General features: G+C 39.4%; 1 protein-coding gene across 1 annotated transcript in view; it reads right to left on the reverse strand.

Annotated features, from left to right (window-relative positions):
- TMEFF1 (transmembrane protein with EGF like and two follistatin like domains 1) overlaps positions 1-23,763 on the reverse strand; it is a 92,880-nt gene that overhangs the window by 10,490 nt on the left and 58,627 nt on the right. The window contains exons 6-8 of the mRNA XM_060154724.1: positions 19,485-19,633; positions 17,243-17,308; positions 5,115-5,238 (exon numbers count right to left, since the gene is read on the reverse strand). Coding sequence (XP_060010707.1) covers positions 5,115-5,238; positions 17,243-17,308; positions 19,485-19,633 — 339 coding nt within the window. The remainder of the gene's footprint in view (positions 1-5,114; positions 5,239-17,242; positions 17,309-19,484; positions 19,634-23,763) is intronic.

Consider the following 23,763-nt stretch of genomic DNA (forward strand, 5'->3'; position numbering starts at 1 on the left):
GCCAGCCGAAGGGAAGCAGGGGACCAAGACAGAGAGGTAAAGGGGCCCACCTGTGAAGTTCTCCTCATTCAGAAGATGGAGGAGTTGCTGGAAGGGCGTTAGCAGAAGAAGGACATGAACTGACTTTTATTTTAAAAGTCTCACTCTGGCTGCTGTGTTGAATATGGACTATTTAGGATACAATCAGGAAGGCTACTGCATAATGCCAGAGGGGAAAAATGGTGCCTAGACTAGGAATGGCAGTGACAATGATGAGAAGTAATCAAATTCTGCATATATTCTGAAATAGAGCGAACAGGACTCTTCAACTGACTAAATATGGAGTATGACAGAGACAGAAGTCAAAGATGTATCAGAAGTGTTTTGTCTAAACCAATGAAAAGATGGAGTTGGCATCAACTGAGATGGAGAAGTTATAGATGGAACAGGTTTACGGGAGGGTAGACAGATCAGGAGATCAGCTTAGGTCCTGTTAGCTTGGGGTGTCAGACAACCATGTGAAAATGGCAGTGAGGGAGAGAGATCTGTGAGTCCCACACTGAGGAGAGAGGTCTGGGATGGGGGTCATTAGCATACGACATGTAAAGCCCTGAGGCTGGAGGGAATCACTAAGGAAAAGGACCAGGGCTGGATCCTGGTGGTACACCAACACTGAGAGACCAGGAAGCAAAAGAGGACCCAGGCAAGAAGGCTGAAAGGAATGGCCAGTGAGGTAGGAGAAAACCAAGAGAGTGTCGTCCTGGAAGCCAGGTGAAGAATGTCTATCACACAGGAGGTCAAACGCCACTGACCGTTCAAAAGTAATTTAAGACTGAGAATTGACTAATGAATTTAGTAACAAGAACAGTCTCAGTGAAGTGCTGGGTGGCAAAAGCCTATTGGGATGGATTCATGAGAGATGGGAAGTGAGCAACTGAAGACAGATTATAGACAACTGTTTTGAGTTCTTCTACAAAGGAAAGGACAGAAATGGGACAGTAGCTGGTAGAGGTCTTTCAAGGTAAAAGAAATAAAAATATATTTACAAATATATTAAAAAATATATGTACACAAGAATATATGATAAGAAAAGGGGGGAGCACTGCTGGCAGTGATAGTAAAAAGTCTGTGGGCATTCTCCTCATATTGCTCCAGTTTTCTCAGTGAACTTGGAAACAAGATCATCAGCTGAGAGTGAGGATGAGAGAGGAGGTGTTGACAGTCTGAAGAGAGGGGTGACGGTATAAAGCAGTCAACTTATCTAGGACAGGAGGATGAATGGACCGCAGTTATAGAGTGACTGCAGGCAGTATACAGGGCCCACTGAGTATAAAGGTCAGTGAGACCAGTCAGTCTGGTGAGTGTAGGTATACAGCAGGCGGGAAGCTGGAATGAACCTGGATTATAGTTTTGTCAAGTGAGTATATGATGAAGCAAGAGACGGACTGCAAGGATTGACCACGAGTTAAGCTGAGTAAGGAGGCGATGAGGACATGCAGGGTGAGAGATCAATTACTTGGAGGCCCAGTGGGGTGGAAGGACTGCTGAGTAGGAATTAGAAGGGATACGCTAGAGATGGAATGATTCCCAAACACACCTTCAATGTGCATCTGTCTCATGAGTTCCAAAACCACAGATACCCAGTAGCCTACTAGGTAAGAGGATAGCCCACAGGCACCTGAGAACAAGCATTACTAAGCTCAGTACATCATGTCCCCGCAAACCTCCTGCCCCCATTCTCCTTCCCCACTCAATTCTGCATCAGCCAGAAACCAGGGAGACTCTTGACTCTTCCTTCCCATGACCCTCCACCAACTCCCACATTCCCATCTTCATACCCAACTGGTCACCAAAACCTATGGATTCAGCCACCTATTTTCTCTCTGCAACTTATCTCCTCATCTCATTCCCACTACAACTTCTTTACTTGGTTCAGGCTCTCACTGTTCACTCATACACAGTCTCCTAACATTCAGTCTTCTAATCCATTTTTCACCAAGCCACCAGGGTGGCTTTCAGATCTGACCACATCGTTCTTATTTAAATCCTTAAATGGCTTCTCACTGCCTTTAAGACAGAGGACAACCTCCTGGATTGGCACAAATGTCCCTGTAAGACTTGTCCCTCCTCCTGCAATGTCCTCCATGCCCCCTTCAGGTTGAAGTGCTTTTTTGAAGTCCCAAATCACCTCATGCATATCTATGTATGATAGCATTTTTCATATTATATTTTAATTGTGTATTATTTGTCAGTTGCTGCCACCAGACTGTATGTGTTTTTGAAGGCTAGATCCATGTCATATTTGATTTTGAGACCCCAGTGTCAGGTAGGATTTGGTACCAAATAGGCAATAAATAAACAAACTAATGATGGGACAATGCTAAAAGATTTTAACCTAATAATAGGACTGTGCCTAAAGGGTGTTCATCCCTGCCTGTTTCCTGCTACTCAAACACATACACCTACCAGTGGAAATGCACGTGATACTATGGCCTGGTTCTTGTGGACACTATAAATGCTTAGACAAAAAAAAAAAAGATCACCTGCTTTTTGGAGTTACAAGAATGCAGAAAAGAGATTCTGTAGCATTTAAGAAACACCTCTGGTCTGAAGAAGAGGGAAAAGTTGGCCATCATCACATGTCATTCAAAAACTATTTACTGAGTAGCTACTGGAAGTGGCCCTATGCTAGGCACTAGGGAGAGAGTGGTTGGCAGAGCAGAGTCCCAAACCTAATGGTGTGTACAGCCTAATAACATCAATTGCTATTTCTTAAACACACATTGTGTAACAGGCACTGTGCTCAGCACTTTGCATACACTAGCTCATTTAATTTTAACGACACTAGGAAACAAGTACCATTATTATTTTTTTTACAAATAAGGAAAATGAGGCTTAGAAATTTTAAGTAACTTCCAAAGGGCATAGCCAAAAACTGGCCAATCCGATATACCTGATTCCAAAGCCTTCAACTACTAAACCATTCAGTCTTCTTTTGTTTTTTTTAAACAAATTTGGTCTATTCTTCAGTTCTCTTTTCTGTTTTTGTTTTTTTATTTTATTTTATTTATTTATTTATTTTTATTTTTGGCTGCGTTGGGTCTTCGTTGCTGCGCACGGGACTTCCTCTAGTTGCGGCGAGTGGGGACCACTCTTTGCCGCGGTGCACGGGCTTCTCACTGCGGTGGCTTCTCTTGCTGCAGAGCACGGGCTATAGACGTGCAGGCTTCAGTAGTTGTGGTGCACGGGCTTAGTTGTTCTGCGGCATGTAGGATCCTCCCGGACCAGGGCTCGAACCCATGTCCCCTGCGTTGGCAGGCGGATCCCCAACCACTGCACCACCAGGGAAGCCCCCATTCAGTCTTCTTACTGTCAATGAGTAAAATACTACAAAGTGACCTGGTATCATTTCATTATCAGGACATCATTCTCTCTCATCCCTCAATGTTAGGTATCTTAAAAGACACTCTATCCTAAGAGGACAACACGATCTGATCTTCTTTCAAGGTATGTATGTCACTGTGAGACAAGTATGAGGAATCCACTGTATGATTTTATTTTAAACTGGCCTGTTCTCCCTTGCATGGCTGTATTTTTTTTTAACATCTTTATTGGAGTATAATTGCTTTACAATGGTGTGTTAGTTTCTGCTTTATAACAAAGTAAATCAGTTATTACGTATGTTCCCGTATCTCTTCCCTCTTGTGTCTCCCTCCCTCCCACCCTCCCTATCTCACCCCTCTAGGTGGTCACAAATCACTGAGCTGATCTCCCTGTGCTATGCGGCTGCTTCCCACTAGCTAGCTATTTTACGTTTGGTAGTGTATATATGTCAATACTACTCTCTCACTTCGTCCCAGCTTCCCCTTCCCCCTCCCCGTGTCCTCAAGTCCATTCTCTATGTCTGCATCTTTATTCCTGTCCTGCCCCTAGGTTCATCAGAACCATTTTTCCCCCTTAGATTCCATATATATGTGCTAGCATACGGTATTTGTTTTTCTCTTTCTGACTTACTTCACTCTGCATGACAGACTCTAGGTCCATCCACCTCACTACAAATAACTCAATTTCATTTCTTTTTATGGCTGAGTAATATTCCATTGCATATATGTACCACAGCATGGCTGTATTTTTTTCAATGTTCAGGAAAAGGGGTGGGGTGGGGGTGAGGCTGGTGCTAGCTCCTTCAAAGACAAGAAAACCTTTCAATCAGGAAGAAGCAGAAAGCTTAACAAAGAATTCTTAGTAACCATTAAAACAGTTTATAGTGTTTTGTTTTATTTTTTAAGTAGGAGGAGAGTGGGGCAGTGGGGTAAAGAGTCAGGAGAATGGAGCTAAAGGAATAGAGGAACCAGGAGACCTGGTTTCACACAGCTTTCTTTTACTTCTTGAGAGAAAGATTCACTGGCCAAACTGCAGGGGAGCAGGAGTGAGCAGAATGAGAGCAATCTCCCCCAGTCTGGAAACATAGCCTGGCCCACTAGACCATCCTGAGGTGGAGGACAAGCTCCCAGAAGCAGCGGCAAGAAGTGTTATCAGTACAGACACAGAAGAGCAAAAAGCACAAAGATCATCAGGTTGAGTATCAGGAAACTTGAGACCTAGTTTTGTCTCAGCTCTATTTCTAACTTGCTGCTGAGTTTCAACAAGTCGCATAACCTCTCTGGAATCACACAGTTAAAGATTCACACCCTTTCTGTTTCCATCTCTCATATCACACCTGATTCTACATCCACATTCCCTCATTTTTAGAAATCTATTTTACTATAAATTTTATTTGAGTTACATGTCCTCGGTTCTTAACACATTCTCTAGTCCCTCAAACCACTCTGTGATAGACTGCTTAAAAACCAGAATAATGTTGGTTTATGGCATATTTTTATATTAAAAAATACATAGCATAATATTAAAAATGTTAAGTCCATCTCAAAACCCTAAGAGAACATCTGTTTTTGTTTTTGCATATTACTTGCCAGTTTTTTCCAAATGATGCTGCTAATTTATTTTTTAACTCAATTGTAAATAAATACTACCTTTTAGTAATATTTTTAATCCACATTTCATTGCCTTCTATAGAGCAGTGACCAATGATGGAAAAAATGTCTCACCTCTGATCTGGAGGTACTCTGACTTACCTACAAGAAGCCTTCTGAGTAGAATAAATGAATTCACATTTTCCATGGATGCAGTAACCATTGAGGTTTTCAGGGCAAGGCATGTGGTTTCCAATATAAACATCTTCCCTTTGATCACTAGCATCTTACAAGAACATAAAACAGGTCAATAAACAGTGAAAAGCAAACTGAAAAATATGGACTTTTCAAAGGTTCTAAGGCAACAAATAAATTCACCCCTTGCTGGGTAATTTGGAAAGGAAATGTATCAGATAGGAGGCTGGACAAGAACCAAGGTCTCATTATGCCACAAACACAGCAGGCAGGCTCTTTAGACTCAAAGCATTTAAAAGTATTTGCAGGATGTGACCACTGTGAGCTACTGCTGTTAAAAAACAATCTGCCAAAAAAAAAAAGAACCAACAAACCTTCAACATCTTTGCTATAAAAATAAATGTTACTTCTAAAAGAAATCTCACCTCCCTGACAGAGGGATGGTGTATACAGCATTGGCTTTTGGAAAGCTGACTTACTGTAACCATTCACCTTGAGGTTATGAAACTGAGGCCAAAGAACACTGGTATGGCAGAGAACAAGTATGAGATTCTGAAATTTTAGGATAAAAGGTTTATTTTGGTATGAAAACTATCCAGCATACTGATTTTTTCCCAAATGAAAATAGTTTTGCTGTTCTTTTTATATAGTTTTTCTTCATATATGTTACTATAAAAAAAATTCAAATAATACAGAGAACAAATAAAAAAGAAATTTAAAATCACCTGAAATCCCTCTAACCAAAGAGAACCATTGTAAACGTGTTAATGAACATCTGTTTGGACTTAGGCATACTGATTTGAACTGAACTGTGTTGAACTGAAGAAAATAAAAAGGGTGGTGAGTAATACCACTATCAGAAATGGGAAGAGAGTCAGAAAGGAAAGATAGAAAAGGGCAGGAAAGATGAAGGCATGGAGACCCAGTCTTCTAAATCAATGATATTCATTCATTCATTCATTTCTCTCTCTATCCTTATTTGTCTCTTTCTCTCATATAGTTACATACGCACGTACTCATTCACATACACAATCTGGAATCGATTTTTTTTTTTACTTTTTTTTCTGGCATATACTTAATACTTTAGTCCTCAGCTCTATGGACCCAGAGTTCCATGTTTACAGGCCTGTCCGTGTGTAGCAAAAATTCCCAGGCTTCCTGCCATTTCGTACAGTTCCAGCTTACAGATTCTGTGCATAATTAGCTGTGTGACGTTGAACATACCACCCTCTCTAAGCCTGAAATTTCACAACTGTAAAGTCGGGACCACAACAGGACTATACTTAATGCAGTTTTGAGAGGATTATGTGAGATAATTAATGTACGTACAAGACCACTAAACCAACCAGCTCTCCATGTACCAGATCATGCAACAGCAAAGGCTTATCTCCCCCCAAATACAAAAAGTGTTAATATAATCTGAAGAAAGTTAATGGAGACAAATTAAGAAGGAATAAATAGGAGGCTATGTGTATATCTGTTTATACAAGTGTGGGGAGAGGAAAAGCAAGGGAGAAATGGGAATAGAAGTACCAAGTGTGAAAAAACTGAGAACTGAACATGCAGATTTTTCTGGAGATCAAAATTTACATACAAAAGGAAAACAAATTTAATGACTATTAAGCTCAAAGATATGATAACTACAGCAGAGAGTATCACGTCATCCTTAACAAGACCAACCTTATGTCACTTTACCTCCAATTTTATATATTTACATTATACTAATTTATGCCTAGGAAGAGCACTAAACTAGGAGAAATCCAACACGTAAAGTCTCAATTTTAAGGGTATCTCTGCTATTTTGTAACCTTAGTCAAATCATTTCTAAGAGAGTTGAATGAGATCAGCAAAGTCTATCAGAAGTATAATACAAGACATGTACATAATTTTTTATTTTCTAGTAGTCATATTTTTAAAAAGTAAAAAGAAATAAATTAATTTTAATCATATATTTTATTTAACCTAATATATCAAATAAATAGCATTTCAACATATATAATCAACACATAAAATTTTGATAGTTTACATTCTTTTTTCTCAAATAGGTCTTCAAAATCTGATGAGCACTCCACACTCACAGCACATCTCAATTCCGACTAGCCACATTTCAAATACTCAATAGTGTCACATGTGGCTAGTAGCTACCGTATTGGACAGCACAGAATAGATGACTTACTCATTTATCATCATTCATCACCTTCCATATGTCAGGGACTCTGCCAGGTGCCAGGGGTAGAAAAACGGTTAAGATATATCCTGTCCTCAAAGGGCGTATAGGGTCTCCTCCAGCTCCCAAACTGTAATTCTGCTGTGGCAAAAGAAATCAATCCCTCCTTTGGGCTGCTATAACTCTAGCACCCACTTCTGTACTACAATACTCATGATATTGTCTTATAACTATTTAGCTTTTTTAAATCAGTCTCTACCATAAGACTGTGAGCTCCTTGAGAATCTAGATGCTTGTATTACTCATTTCTGTATAACTCCTGACACCTAGCATGTAGTACTTTCTTGCTATGGTATCAAGCCAAAAGTACTATTCTACCTTCACAATCAAGCCATTAAGTGACTCGAGAAATGCAACTGTCTCCCATAGTGCTTATCACCACCCTGCAACTTCTCAGAACATGATATTTTCATGGTATGATACACCAGGAAGTATATAATAATGGGATTATAGAGACTGAGGTTATGTACTAACCTATAATAACAAAGTCCTATAAAGTGTATAACAAAAAGACCATATTGGTCTATAGAGGCTGTGGTAATGTACTAATCTACCATAACAGAGTCCTAGAAACAGCAGGAAATTTCAAGAATAATGCTGAGCTGAAAGCGATCAGAGAATTCATATGCACGATAGCAATAAGAAAAAGTTAACTAAATTAATAACGGGTTTTGAGAAATTAATAGACAAAGTATGACACCAATAGCATTTACTGAATGAATTAATAAAGAATGTGGTATCAAGCTCTAGACAAAGCAAAGCCATATAAAACATGGACACGTCTATTAAGACTCTGAAATCTGTGTCTATTCCAGAGTCCAAATTCAGCATCCTGCTCAGGGCCGGCACTATTCATTCCTTTCTACTTACATACTATTTCTGTGCACATCCATATGCTCAGCTAAGCTACAGAAGGTATAAAGAAAAAGTGGTCACAGTCCCTACCCTTATGAAGCTTATAATCAATTTAGGGAATCACACAAAAAGCTGAACAACAAAAGGGAAGGGGTCCCACATGAGAGTGTACAGCAAAATACCAAAAGAAGGTTTTATAATACTAGGTGCTATGGAAGTTCACATGCAAAGGAGAACTCATTTTAGGCAAGATAACCCAGGGAAGGATTCATAGAAAAGGTAGGACTCAAGTTAGGTCTCAAAGCATAGACAGATTTAGATAGAGGAATGGTGGAAACTGAAAGACAGGTATAACGCACCTGTTCTCACTCTCAAGAACGAGAGTTAAATGGACCTAGCAAGAGCTGTACATTCAGACTGGAGAAAGGTGTAAGTCAAAGTTGGAAAAATAAGCTGAAATCAGAGTACGGAAAAATCTGAACCTCAGGTGAGAAATGTTTTCTTAATCATATGGACAGGGAGGACCCTGAACTCCTCCTAGCTGGAAAGCAACACAATGAAAGCCACGTTTTACAAGAGAAGTTAACTGAGAGTGGTTACCTGGGCTGGTGGTTCGGAGGCAATGAGGAGTGACTAATGGGTGTGAGGTTTCTTTTGAGGGTGATGAGAAATGATCTAAAATTAGATTATGATGTGATGCTAGTACAACTCTGCAAATATATTAAAAAAAAACACTGCATTGCACTCTCTAAACAGGTGAACTTAATAGTATGTAAATTATATCTCAAAAAGCTGTTAAGAATTAATTGGAAGATAAAGGTAAAACCAGGTGACCAATTAGGAGGTTACTACATAATCCAAACTGTGGCACTGAAAAGCTTGAGCTCAGAAGTTGGAATAGATATTAGAAACACAGAAAAAAATAAATATGGCTGGAAGATGCTTTGGAAAGTAAATGAGCTCAGAAACTCAGATCTGAAAGGGTCCTTGGAGGCCATTTGGTCTGATGAAGGAATTTCTTTAGTTATAGCCTCGAGATCCCATTTCTACTTAAACACTTCCAGAGATAAGGAACTCAACATAATACAGTTAATTCCAGTACTATCAAATTCTCCTCATGTTAAGTGAAATCTCTCTCTCATTAACTTTGTGTGGATTTCCCCATGTCTGCTCACCACCTAACCCACTGCCTACCAATTTTTTTTCTTAAGGTCAAACTTCCCCAGTTCCACCCTTTATATAGTCTGCAACAACCAACTCACTAACATTTAAGTGCTTAGTAAAACAGAACTGTCCTCCTTATTGAAGATGTTCCTAATATAGAGTTGTGTAAGACAACTTTGCTTCAGAGAGGATAAACAATTGGTCAATAAACATACAAAAAGATGCTCAACATCACTAATCATTAGGCAAATGGAAGTCAAAACTACAAGATAGCACCTTAACAGCCATTAGGATGACTACTACCCCAAAACCAGAAAATAACAAGTATTGGCAAGGATGTAGAGAAATCGTAACCCTTGAGCACTGTTGGTGAAAATATATAGCAGTACAGCCACCAGGGAAAACAGTATGGTGCTTCTCCGAAAAATTGAAATTAGAAGTACCTTATGATCCAACAATTCCACTTCTGGATATATACCGAAAAGAACTGAATGCACAGTCTGAAAGAGATAGCTATATACCCATATTCATGGTAGCATTATTCACAATAGCTAAAACAGGAAGCAACGCAAGTGTCCATCAATGGATGAGTGGATAAACAAAATGTGGTATATTCATGCAATGGAACATTATTCCGGCCTTAAAAAGGAAGGGAATTCTGACATGTTATAACATGGATGAACCCTGAGGACATTATGTTAATTGAAACAAGCCAGTGACAAAAAGACAAACACTGTATGATTTCTACTTATGTGAGGTTCACAGAGTAGTCAAAATCATAGAAACAAAAAGCAGAATGGTGGTTACAAGGGCTGAAGGGAGGGGGAAATGAAGAGTTGCTGTTTAATGGCTATAGTTCCAGTTTCACAAGATGAAAAGGCTTCTAGAGATGGATGGTGGTGATGGCAGCACCACAGCGTAAGTTTATTTAGTACAACTGAACTAAACACTTAAAAGTGGTTAAGATGGTACAAGTTGCTATATATATTTCACCACAATAAAAAAATTGCAAAAATGACTCTAATGTGAGCCTAACGACAGGAGAGAGAATGCAGTAAACTGAATTCAAATTTAGACCTCCAGTCCTCCGGAAGGTATTTATTAAGCACCTATCATGTTCCAGGCAAGACGGTAGTTCCTGGAGGTTCAGGCAATGGCAGTTCAAACAAAACGTAAGTGCAAAGACCCACTAGGCAGCTGAACGTATGAAACTAGTTCTTAGAGAAAGATTAAAGCTAGAGAACAAGTGTTCGCCAAGGTGATAGCTGAGGGCAGATTAAATATTCTGAAGAAAATTAGAGAAAGTAGGCAAGAGAAAGCAGGCATTTTTTCCACAAATCCCTACAGTTAAGAAATTCAATATACTCTTTCTTGCTTCCCCTATACCACCCTGCACCCCAAGCTTCATCACTAACACATCCTTCCCTAACCCGAGTCTCCTTGGACCCCAACAGAGAATTATTTACCTAGGTAGAAACTCTTACCTACCCTCCAACACCCCCTATGCTCTCGTGTCTAAATCCCACTCTTTTCTTTATCAACCCTAACTCTTTCTTTCCTGGTCTTTCTACTCTGCCCAGTGAAATACCTTTTCTAATGTGCAGAATTCTGGAACAGTTGTGATACAAGAGAAAGAGCACCAGGGCTTAGGGTCAGAAAGTCTGAATTCTGATCTTTGCTCTGCCATTCTACATGAGCCACAAACTCTCACAGTTTCAGCTTCTTCATCTGCAAAATGACAATAATATGGCTGCGATGAGGATTAAATATGCGTAAGCACCTGGCACACAGTAGGGCGGTGCTGATTAAGAATTGTTGAGTAGATGAACACCCTACTGTCACTCATGAACCACATGAAACATGCTATAGACAGGTAGACTCACCAATGGCAAGAACTTTTAACACAGCCAGGCTTCTAACAATGAAATTAGAAAACAAAAATATTTACAATCACCATAATAACACTGATAAGGAATTCAGTGACACAGCATTTAATACTGAAAGTAATCCTAGGGAGTAGATATCACTGCCCCCATTTTATAGAAGTGATCACTGAGGCTCAGAGAAATCAGGCCACACAGCCTTTAAAGTGTAGACCAAGTCTGACTTCAGAGCACAAGCTCTTAACCATCACACTATTACTTCACCAAGCTACGCTGGGAGATGGGTAAGGAATGGACATAAGTGGAATGTCCAAGCACCTGTTCTCTAGGCCAAGTAAATTAGATAACTTCAAAAAGGAAAGATTAAAAGGCATTAAAGATGTAATAAAGCACAGTTTCAGAAACCACAGCAGAGATGGAGCCTCACACGGCAAGAACTGGGCACAGTCCTGAACAAACAATGCCCTCGGGCAAGTGGTGACAGGCTCCATGAACAACAGCTGCAACTGTTAGTCTCTGAACAATTATAAAAAGTGTGCTTGGTCACCCATCGGCTCCTTCCACCCACAGAGGCATGCAGAAACAAATCTGCCACCAGCGGCAATGTTTTCAAATACAAAGGGGAGTATGGTTCTAAGTGATTATATTGTAAGAAAGCCCAGCTCCAGATGGCTTATCTGCAAAGCCATGTTTCACTGGCAACCTGTCCTGGTTCATCCATGCCGCACTCAAATAAAGCAACAGGAGTTGCCATTAACAACCAAGACATGCACCTAGAAGATGCTGCTGAGGCGGAAACAACATCAATGCTGCCAAGGTAACTCTAGGGCTCATTATTTCCACAAATCTCTACAGTTAAGAAATTCAGTATACTCTTTCTTGCTTCCCCTATACCACCCTGCACCCCAAGCTTCATCACTAACACATCCTTCCCTAACCCGAGTCTCCTTGGACCCCAACAGAGAATTATTTACCTAGGTAGAAACTCTTACCTACCCTCCAACACCCCCTATTCTCTCATGTCTAAATCCCACTCTTTTCCTTATCAACCCTAACTCTTTCTTTCCTAGTCTTTCTACTCTGCCCAGTGAAACACCTTTTCTAATGCACATAAACTCATCCATCTCCGCAGCTGTTTGCTTAGGAAGTACTCCTTTCATCTCCCTGATATACCAAAATCACATTACTCCTCCATCCCCCTTCCTTTCATCTTCCCCTGCTGTGCTCACCACCTGTCACCTCCAGATCAGCATCCCACTCTCATCTCCCAACGACGGCCCTCCTGTGGGGGTCTGTATCATCCACCTACGCAGCCTTCTAACCATCCTCATCATGACTCTCCACCACGCTCCACAACACACACTCTCACCTTCCTTCAGTGATTTTAGCAACTGGCTCAGGCTTACCTTTTGATGAGGCAAATTTATCAAGACCATTTTTAAAAGGGCATATCAAACAAGCTGTATTAATACGGTTAGATTTTAGGCTGTATGAAAACATCTTTGGATAAAAATGGCCACATTAAAATGTCATTTGCCACAAAGGAACTTTCTGGGTGGATGGAAACGTTATAGACTACGATAAGGTGTAATGCAGATGGGGTATATCCATTTGTCAAAACTGATAGCTAACATTTGTGCATTTCAGTGTATGTACATTACACCTAAAAAAAAAACCTGTAGGGCTTCCCTGGTGGTGCAGTGGTTGAGAGTCCGCCTGCCGATGCAGGGGACGCGGGTTCGTGCCCTGGTCCAGGAGGATCCCACATGCCGTGGAGCGGCTGGGCCCGTGAGCCACGGCGGCTGAGCCTGCGCGTCCGGAGCCTGTGCTCCGCAACGGGAGAGGCCACAACAGTGAGAGGCCCACGTACCGCAAAAAAAAAAAAAAAAAAAAAAAAAAAAAACCTGTAAAATAAGAATAATGATAATCCACTGGGTAGAGATATATAGGCAAAACAAGAAAGACAGAATGCTCTTAACCATTGACGGTGGTTGGGTACATGAGGTTTCATCATACTATCCTGTTCATTCATGTTTGAAATTTTCTACAATCAAGTTTTTAAAATGTCACATGCCCAGCTCCCACACACCTCATGCTCTGCCATCATATCCCTTTATGACTTCAACATCTGCAACCAAGCTTCTAACACTGCAATTTCAATATTTACCACAGGTTTTCCAACAGCCCAAGAAGGGCACTGATTCAGCCACCATGCTGGACATTCAAATACTCCATTCTGGGAGCACCCTTCTCCAAGAGCTCAGCTTTACAACATTCTTACTGAGCACTAGCTTCCAATTTTTCTTTCTGATGCTGTGTCCCTGCTTTTCACTTTGTAGCCTCCATTCCTAGATCCTGCTTACCTAATCTTGGTTGTGTACTGGGGACACGAATATTTACTAAGGGGCTCCTATAAATGCTTGTGAGAACAACAACAAAAAAAACAAAAGCAAATGGGGTAAACATACAAAATAGAGTTACCTCTGACCTTTATTCCTTACTACTAGCACATGTGTTAACTCTTACAATCTGGATTTCATCTTCACAACTCTATAGAAACTCCTTGGTCCAAGATTACCAATGATCCCCTTGTCTTCAAATTCGATGCTTGTCATCTAAGTCCTTTACGTAGCGTTTTAAACTACTAGCCAACCTTTCTGTTTGACTTCTGTGCCACTGCACTCTTGATTTTTTTCCTCTGGATCCTCTTTCTGCTTCATCCTGGCCTCCTCTCCTTTCTTTTTTCTTTCCTTCTTTTTTTTTTTTTTTAATATTTATTTATTTTTATTTTTGGCTGCTCTGGGTCTTAGTTGTGGCATGTGGGATCTTCGTTGTGGCATGTGAGATCTTTAGTTGCGGCATGTGGACTTCTTAGTTGCAGCATGCAGACTTCTCAGTTGCTGCATGCAAACTCTTAGTTGCAGCATGCATGCAGAATCTGGTTCCCTAACCAGGGATCACACCCAGGCCCCCTGCATTGGAAGCGTGGAGTCTTACCCACTGGACCATCAGGGAAGTCCCTAGCCTCCTCTCCTTTCTAAATAACAATGCTGTCCAACAGAACTTTCTGCAACTCTTGATATGTTCTATTTCTAGGCTGTCCAATATGGTAGCCACGGGTCACATGGAGCTACTGAACATTTGAAATATGGCTAGTATAAATGAGAAACAAAACCTTTAATTTTAGTTTATTTTAATAAATTTAAATTTAAATAGCCATGTGCCCAGTGGCTACCCTACTAGACAATACAGCTCTATAATCTCTCTCACTTGTTCTCATAACCTCGACTGACTCACAAATTTATGCTAATAAGCAAAGTCACCTGGGTGAATTCCACAAGCAACTCAAACTACAAAATAACTCACCTCCATCGTCAACTCCTCCCTTACCTTACCCCAAACACCTTTCCCCTCCCAACATTCTTAGTTCTATAAATAGAATCCATCAACTAAGTCATATGAGCTTGAACTCTTTATCCCCCATATCTAAGCAGGAATCTATTCCTTCTGAGTTTACTTAACTGATCTCCCTGCCTCTAGTCCAAAGTACATAATAAGCACAATTTCTGCCAGATATAATGCATTCAACTGGTTAACTTTGTTGTCTTGCCTTTTTCAAATATATAATGATTTTGCCACTGCCCACAAATGAAGTTTAAACGCCCTAGGATAACACAGCATTCAAGACTTTACACATGGGAATTCCCTGGCAGTCCAGGGGTTAGGACTCAGCCAAAAAAAAAAAAAAAAGTACACAATCTGGCCCCAAGCTACTTTTCCAGTCTTGCCTCCCACTTCTGCCTCTTAAGCCCCCTACTCTCCAGCCAAAAACGGATTCCTTATCATTCTCCAATACATTCTCTATCACAGTGTTTGTCTGCATCCATACCTCTACTCATGCTCTTCCATCCTCCTTAAATACCCTTCTGACCTCTGTTCAAATCCTAACCATCCTTCAAGGTTCAGCTCAAATTCTGCCTCTTTCATGAGTTTCTCAGATCCTCACCAACCCCCACCAAACAGTAATCGCTTCTTTTCTGAGTTCTCACTGCACTTTTCAACAGCACTACATTTATGACAATAACCCATTTCTACTGTGTTAGAATTAGGTTATATTCATTTCTTATTGTATCACAAGTTCTTTAAAGATGGATGTCATGTATTAGATATCTTTCTATCCACCAATAATTCCTAGTAAAATAACCAGTATAAAGTAGGCACTTAGTAAATTACATCTGCTGAGTATGATAATTTCATTTGCATTATAGACAAATTCTTATGTGCAAAGAATGTTCAGTATCTCAAAAATGGCTTAGGCACTAAATTATCCCTGTAATTTTATCAAAGGCAGACAAGTATTTTGGGTATACACAATTCCCCAAATTGCCTTAAGTAGGAGCTTCTAACTACTGAAAAAGAGCCTTCCTATTCTGGTCATGCACTATCAGTATAAAGACTAAAACTAGCACCGATCTATTATGTCTCCTATGAGAATACAGAGACTTCTTATTTTAAATATAGCACTTTGTATCAACAGAGGAAACTGATATGTCAGGGGCTCATGGGATATAACTGATTCAAGTGACAGAAATAACAAATTATTCAAAGATAATAACAGCTACCATTTCTTGCACACTTTTGAGTATGTCAGATACTATTCAAAGCACTTGACACGCATTATCTCATTTAACTTTTATGACACTCCATGAAATAGGGCCTGTTATTCTCATTTTATATATTTTTTAGAAATTAGGCATAAAAGGTAGATCACATATCTTTAAAAAATTGTCCATTAGTATAACCAAATGTGTAGAAGATGCACACGTGGAAAAGCAATTATACAGAAGCCTTGGTCTAGGATCCCAAGATGGAGATCTGCTTTGGTTCACTAGCTATAACCTCACTGAGCCTCAATGTTCCCACTGGTCCTTACCCCTCAGAGTAGTTGTAAGAATCAAATGAAATAATGAATATGAAAATGAGGAGTGAAAGAGCACTGGACCTGCAGTCAAAGGACCTAAGAATCTGACCTTTACTATATGTAAGACTTTGTACAAATAAACCCTACAGCTTCTTTAAGCTGCATCCATTCTTTTGACAAGTGTGGAGCATCCATGTAAGTACCAGACATTCTGCTAAGTGTTAGGAATCCCAAAGTGAACATGAGAGATACAGTCTCCTGTCCTCACAGAACTCATAGCCTAGAGGGGGACACAGATGAGTAGAACAGACAGTTATACTTAGAGTAGGTTAAGGGGTTGGAGAGGGGAGTATGCAGGAGAGGCACCTAATCTAGATTTAAGGGTCAAGGGATAGTTCCCAAAAGGAAATGACTTCTACGGTGAGACTGGAAAGATGAATATTAGGCAAAGAAGAGTTCCAGGCAGAAGGAACAAGGTTCAAAGACCCATGCGCAGAGGGTAAGTGTTAACAGTAGATTCCAGAGAGGTAAAGAGGATTTTACAAGCAAATATGAGAGAACTTTCTGTATAATTTCTTACAACTGCATGTGAATCTATAATTATCTCAATAAAAATTTCAATTTAGGACTTCCCTGGTGGCACAGTGGTTGAGAGTCCGCCTGCCGATGCAGGGGACATGGGTTCGTGGCCCGGTCCGGGAAGATCCCAAATGCCGTGGAGCGGCTGGGCCCATGAGCCATGGCCGCTGAGCCTGCGCGTCCGGAGCCTGTGCTCCGCAACGGGAGAGGCCACAACAGTGAGAGGCCCGCGTACCGCAAAAAACAAAACAAAAACAAAAATTTCAATTAAAAAAAAGCATATGTGAAAGTACTCTGTAAACTGAAAGGTACCTTAACTATTTCAGTATTATTACTAATATTCAACTGTATATTGCTACAGAGAGCAAAGTTAGAAAGGTCCTTATAATGGAAATAGAACTACTAAGGACAGCTAGTGACCATATTTCAGTAGTTGGCCAAAATTTGGGAAATTGTGATTCAGTACCTTTCACATCTGGTCGATATTGTAGTCCATCATCTTTCTTTCCCAACAAACTAGTGTCATCTGTGTCTGTAAGAGAAAAGTTTTCAAATTAAGATACATATGATGTTTAAGTCACACCACGAAACTCCTAAACATTCCAAATGCTCCAGGTCCTTCCCAACTCTCTCCACTTATCCTGCTCACATTTTCTACCACTCTCTTGATCTATTGTGCCACTTCTATCTCAGCCTCAAGGCATCCCAGATATAAACGCACTCTGCGTGATGAACAGTCTAACTTCACTCAGACTTCAGCTCAAATATCATCTCCTTAAAAAGTCTTCCCTGAAAAAAAAAAAGTCTTCCCTGTGCTAACTGAAATAACACATACCTGAAGAGAAAGGATTAGCCCTTTCTCCAAGGGACAATGGTCTCAAGATTTACCTTCTCCCACCAGTTTCCCTGGAAAAATATCAGATTAAGATAAACGTGGAACCTCAACTGTGTTATCAGACAAAATTTACTATAAAAATGACCGCTGACTGATTAATTGTAGTAGGACAGGAAGATTGTACATGAACCATAAACACCTGTTGAGAAGCACAAGCTTCAGCTTCCCAGTACTAGCGGGTGGGGGCGGGGGGAAGGAATACTCAGGTGTAAACGGGTACCAAGACAAAAATTAAGGACCAGTGGGCTTCCCTGGTGGCGCAGTGGTTCAGAGTCCGCCTGCCGATGCAGGGGACACGGGTTCGTGTCCCGGTCCGGGAAGATCCCACATGCCGCAAAGCGGCTGGGCCCCTGAGCCATGGCCGCTGAGCCTGCGCGTCCGGAGCCTATGCTCCGCAACGGGAGAGGCCACAACAGTGAGAGGCCCGCGTACCGCAAAAAAAAAAAAAAAAAAAAAACATTAAGGACCAGCTACTCCAAACTCACTTCTAAATCGGCATGAGTTTCAATTAACAAAATCCTCAAACGACCAACTGTTCTGAATTTGAAATTCCAGACAGTACCATTCAATCACGTACCAGTTCCTCAGAAAAGACATTCTCTCTCTAAGCTACTCTTTAACCTACCTACACTCTAAATGCCACCCCATGAAAGAAAAGCAAACCATACTACTTCTTCCACCTATAAGGGGTCCCTATCAGCAGTTTCCTGTACCATGTGCACACCTGACCCCCACGTGGCAATCCTATGATGAGCTTCTTGGGCATTCTTCGGTAGCTTAGACCACAGATATTGTAATCAGTTGTTCAGTATTTCACAAATAGCTTGCTATCAGTATAAAGTAGCAAACTTTGGCTTACAACTTTCTTCCCTTAGCTCAGATAAAAACATATCCCTTTAATAAGTCCAAAAAAGGGACGGGGCTTAGAGGGAGGGTGGGTTAGACCTCGTAAGCAGGAAAGATGCACAATCCTAGGCCATGAGAATGTGCGGGGCCCTTGTTTGTTACTAGGAAATGATATATTATTTCAGCCCATGTGTGTATTACTGAAGAAGAAGGTTGAAAAACTGTGCCTTTAGTGACTGGATACTTCTAATAGGAAAAGAAACCAAAATTCATTCTTAGTTGGTATCATGGCTTCTAAATGATGGCAAGAAGAGAAAAAGAATTTTAAACTGAAGGTAATAATTTTTCCTTACACTCTATAACTTCACGCCAAAATCTCTAACAGTATCTAATATGTAGGAGCAAAAACTACAGAGAAAATGTGAAAACAAAGTAAACTATTATTCTCTAGAAAAAAAGATGAAAAAAAATATGGTTGGGACTTTCCTGGAGGGCCAGTAGTTAAGACCCTATGCTGCCACTGCAAGGAGCACGGGTTTGATCCCTAGTCCCGGAACTAAGATCCCACATGACACGTGGCACAGCCGAAGAAAAAAATATGGTAATACTTATAGTTTTACTATAATTAAAATAAGCTAATTCTTAAGCAACTAAAATCATTACAAATTTGAGACAACTTTCAAGAGCTATAAATATATCTACAAGTCCATGTTAGGATCAGCTTAGTAACTAAATAAGTAAACCAAGACCATTGTTTCTATCTTGAGATAATGAAAATAAGTGGGAAAAAAAAGCTAAGTTAGTAACAGAACAAAGAAATTCTAAAATATATAGTAAGAAAAAAATAAAGCATCAAAGATTTCTCGTTTTCCAAATTTGGAACACTACCAAAATGTACAAATAAGACTGCAGACATGTGATATTCAATATTAAAGACAGGTCTCTAGATAAGTAGAATGAATTTTACCTGTGCAATGACCAAGATGCCTTATATCAATTTGTTCTTGTTTTATACAAGATGCTTCTCGAACAAAACAGGGATTGTTATAGGAACTCCCATCAGAAGCACACACAGGATTAAAACTGTATCCACTGCAATCTATATTACATACACACCTGTTGGAAAAAAACAAAAATTACCTATATTTTACAACAAAAGTATTTCACAATGCTGTAACAGCAAAAATGAGCAATTCTTTTTTTTTTACTTTTTAACTTTTTTATTGAGGTATAGTTGGTTTACAGTATTACATTAATTTCAGGTGTACAACACAGTGATTCAATATTTTTAGAGATTATTCTCCATTTAAAGTTATTATACAATATCGGCTATATTCCCGGTGCTGTACAATATAACCTTGTAGCTTATTTATCTTATACATAGTAGTTTGTAAGCAATTCTCTTTTTCTGCTTTCTGTAACAGAAGTCAATACATTGTTTTAAGTCACTGATAAAAGTTTAAGCAAAGTGACTGCTCAGCTAACAATTTCTTTCAGGTGAGAATTTAGAGATAATTTCATCCAGATATTATTAATCCAGTGGTTTCTCTAAAATTTTCATATCTAAAGATAATAATCAAGGAATGTCAAATGTCAACAACATTAGTTAGAAAGCAACATGGTATAGCAGAAAGGACACAGAATTATAAGTCAAATGTCATGAATCGGGCTTCCTTGGTGGCGCAGTGGTTAAGAATCCACCTGCCAATGCAGGGGACATGGGTTCAAGCCCTGGTCTCGGAAGATCCCACATGCCACGGAGCAACTAAGCCCGTGTGCCACAACTACTGAGCGTGCATTCTAGAGCCCACGAGTCACAACTACTGAAGCCTGCGCACCTAGGGCCCGTGCTCCGCAACAAGAGAAGCCACTGCAATGAGAAGCCCGTGCACTGCAACCAAGAGTAGCCCCCGCTCTCCACAACTAGAGAAAGCCTGCGCACAGCAACAAAGACACAATGCAGCCAAAAATAAAAATAAATAAAATAAATAAATTTATTTAAAAAGTCATGAATCTAAATCCTAGCCCAACTAATAACCAGATTTGTGTCCATATTCTCCTTCTAAGTCTTAGTTTACTGATCTGTAAAACAGAGGTAATAATATATGTAACCTTACCAAATAATTGGGAAGATTAAAAAACATAATAGATATAAAACATGTAAAATAGAAGACCCTCAAAATTGTTTCCTAGCTGCACATCCACCTGTAAAACTGAGTGTCCACTTAACACTGAGACTGCATTATAGAGAAGGCCAAGAAAGTCCAAGGTATCGTCACTCCTCTCAAGGACAGTAAAATCTAACTGGGAATATAAAAATAAAAAACACAGGGACTCTCCTGCTTCCAGCAACATGGAACTCAGAACCTGTACTAATCCTCCTAATGAAAACAACAAAAAATACTGGACGAAATATTTCAAAACGTCCTCAAATGCATTCATAAGTTGTCAAGAAAGCAAGGAATTTTAAGACAAAAGTTATATGAAGACAGGAATAGAGAAAGGTCAGTTAAGTTTACTAAAGCTGATTTTCACCTTGAAGGCATTTACCAAACTAGGTAAATTCAATGATCAATTTTTTGGTTTTGTAGGCCTCTGAGAACAGAAGATGAATAATACTGACCTACCTAAGGTAGAGAGTCTAAAGATCCTAGAGAAAAGCATGAGGGTAGAGTATAAATGAGATGCCATATTCCAAGGGGACTGTTTTAAAGGAAAAAAATATTCTGCTGTGGTTTACACAGCATTGAAGAGAGGGGGAAAAAACATCTCCCCAAGAATTCAAAAGTATAAGCCAGCCCTCACATGAGTAATTACGACTTAAAATACTACTTGGGTGTTCTGAAAAACCTCAAGTCCAGCATTTATTTTAAGAGTCAAAGACTGGAAGGGGCCCTAGACAACTGACAAAAGTAAATGCAATCCTCTCTGTAGAAACCCAACTTTATTATCCTAGACCTCAAACATTTCTAAGATACAGTTCTGAGCAAAGCAAGTATATCACACACATGCTCACTCACTCTCATACCCACAAGAGACAAGGAAATAAAACACCATGGGCAGAGCAAGCTGATATGAAAAAGAAACAAAGAGAACTTCTAATAAATAAAGAATGCACTGTTAGAAATAAAAAATTCATGGGCAGATTTAACAGGAGATTAGATAAACTAAAGGTGACTCCGTGAACTGGAAGACAGGTCAGAGGAAACTACTCAGACCATGGCAGAGTCAAAGAGACAGAACATATGAAAAAAAAATTAAGAGACATGGAAGACAGAGTCACAAGAGCTAATAAAAATCTGATTGGAGTTCCAGATGAGTTAAAAGAATAAGGTGGGGGCAATATTCTCAGCAATTTCTCAAACTTTCTAAAACTAAAGAAAGATACTAATCTAAATAACCAAGAAGCTTAATAAATTCTAAACAGGATTATTAAAAAGGAATCCAGACAGTGAAATATCACAGTGGAATTTCTGTAACAACAGCAACAAAATAATATTTTAAAAGCAGCCAGAAAGAAGAGAAAGATTACATTCAAAGAAGCAACAAGAGAGACAGGTGTCTTCAAAAGCAATACTAAAGCCAAATTGTTTATTTATAGCCAAAAGACAGTGAAATAATACCAGCAATGTGCTGGGATAAAATAGAATTCTATGTAAAAAGATCTAACTTTCATGGTTAAGTGTAAAATAAAAATAATTTGGAAGAAGTAAAAATTTAGAGTTTGTCACCTGCCAACTGTCAATAAGGGAAATTATAAAGGCAGTAGAAAAATGATCCTACAAGTAAGATCTGAGATGCAAACATAAATGAAGAACAAAAGTGTAAATATATAGGTAATATTAACAAAATACTGACAATATAAAATAATGACAACAATGCTAGGTGCTGCTAAATTTTTTTTAAAACAGTAAATTAAAATATTGATAGCATACAAATTGGGAGGGACTGAAATTACAGTATTTTAAGAAGAGCAAAGATATTGATGAATTTTAGACTGCGATAAGTTGAATAAGCATGTTAATGCTAAGGTTACCACCAAAAGGAATATGTATAACACTGAAACTAATAGAGAAAAAAATTCAAAAGAATGCAAGAAAGGAGAAACGAACAGAAAGCAAGACAAAAGTACAAAATAAGATTTTTTAAAAATCAAAGTACATCGGTATTTATTTTATATATATATATATATTTTTTTTTTTAATTCTTACCCTTTATTTATTTATTTATTTTGGCCATGCCACAGGGCTTGTGGAATCTTAGTTCCCCAACCAGTGATTGAACCTGGGCCCAAGGCAGTGAAAGCGCCAAGTTCTAACCACTGGACCACCAGGGAATTCCCTATAATATATTTAAGTGAACTAAACTTTCTAGTTAAAATACAAAGATAGTTAGGCTGGATAAAAATACAAAAGCCAGCTATATGCTGCTTGAAAGGTACATATTCAACTGTAATGATATGGGTAGTTGCCAGGGGCTGGGGGAGGGGGGAATGGGGAGGTTACTGTTTAATAGATATAGTTTCAGTTTTACAAGATTAAAAGAGTTTTGGAGATGGATGGTGGTGATGATAGCACAACATTATGAATATATTTAATACCACTGGACAGCACACTTAAAAATAGTTAAGATGGTTAATTTTATTATGTGTATTGTACCAAAATAAAAGAATTGTGAGAGATATATCATACCTGGAATGGAAGAAACCTAGTATGGCTATATATCTTGGCTATATATCTATATATATGTCAAACATAAGAGACTTCAGGGCAGAAAAGATTTATGAGAAAGAAGACCCCTCAAAATAAAAAATTTTATTCACCAGGAAGATATAATTCTAAATATTTTTAAACAGCCTCAAAATCTATAAAGCAAAAACTGATAAAATCACAATAAAAAACAGCCAAATCTACCATAGTAGATTTGAACGTGCATCTCTCTGTAACTCATATATCAAGCAGATAAAATATCAGTAAAACTGAAATAACTAGAGATGAAAGGACATAATGCTGGGATTTTCTTTAAAATACTGCCCTCAAAAAAGGTGGAGGGAGGGCTTCCCTGGTGGAGCAGTGGTTGAGAGTCCGCCTGCCGATGCAGAGGACGCGGGTTCGTGCCCCGGTCCGGGAGGATCCCACATGCCGCAAAGCGGCTGGGCCCATGAGCCATGGCCGCTGAGCCTGCGCGTCTGGAGCCTGTGCTCCGCAACGGGAGAGGCCACAACAGTCAGAGGCCCGCGTACCGCA

Source organism: Lagenorhynchus albirostris, chromosome 7 (assembly GCF_949774975.1).
Source record: "Lagenorhynchus albirostris chromosome 7, mLagAlb1.1, whole genome shotgun sequence".
Taxonomy (NCBI): Eukaryota; Metazoa; Chordata; class Mammalia; order Artiodactyla; family Delphinidae; genus Lagenorhynchus; species Lagenorhynchus albirostris.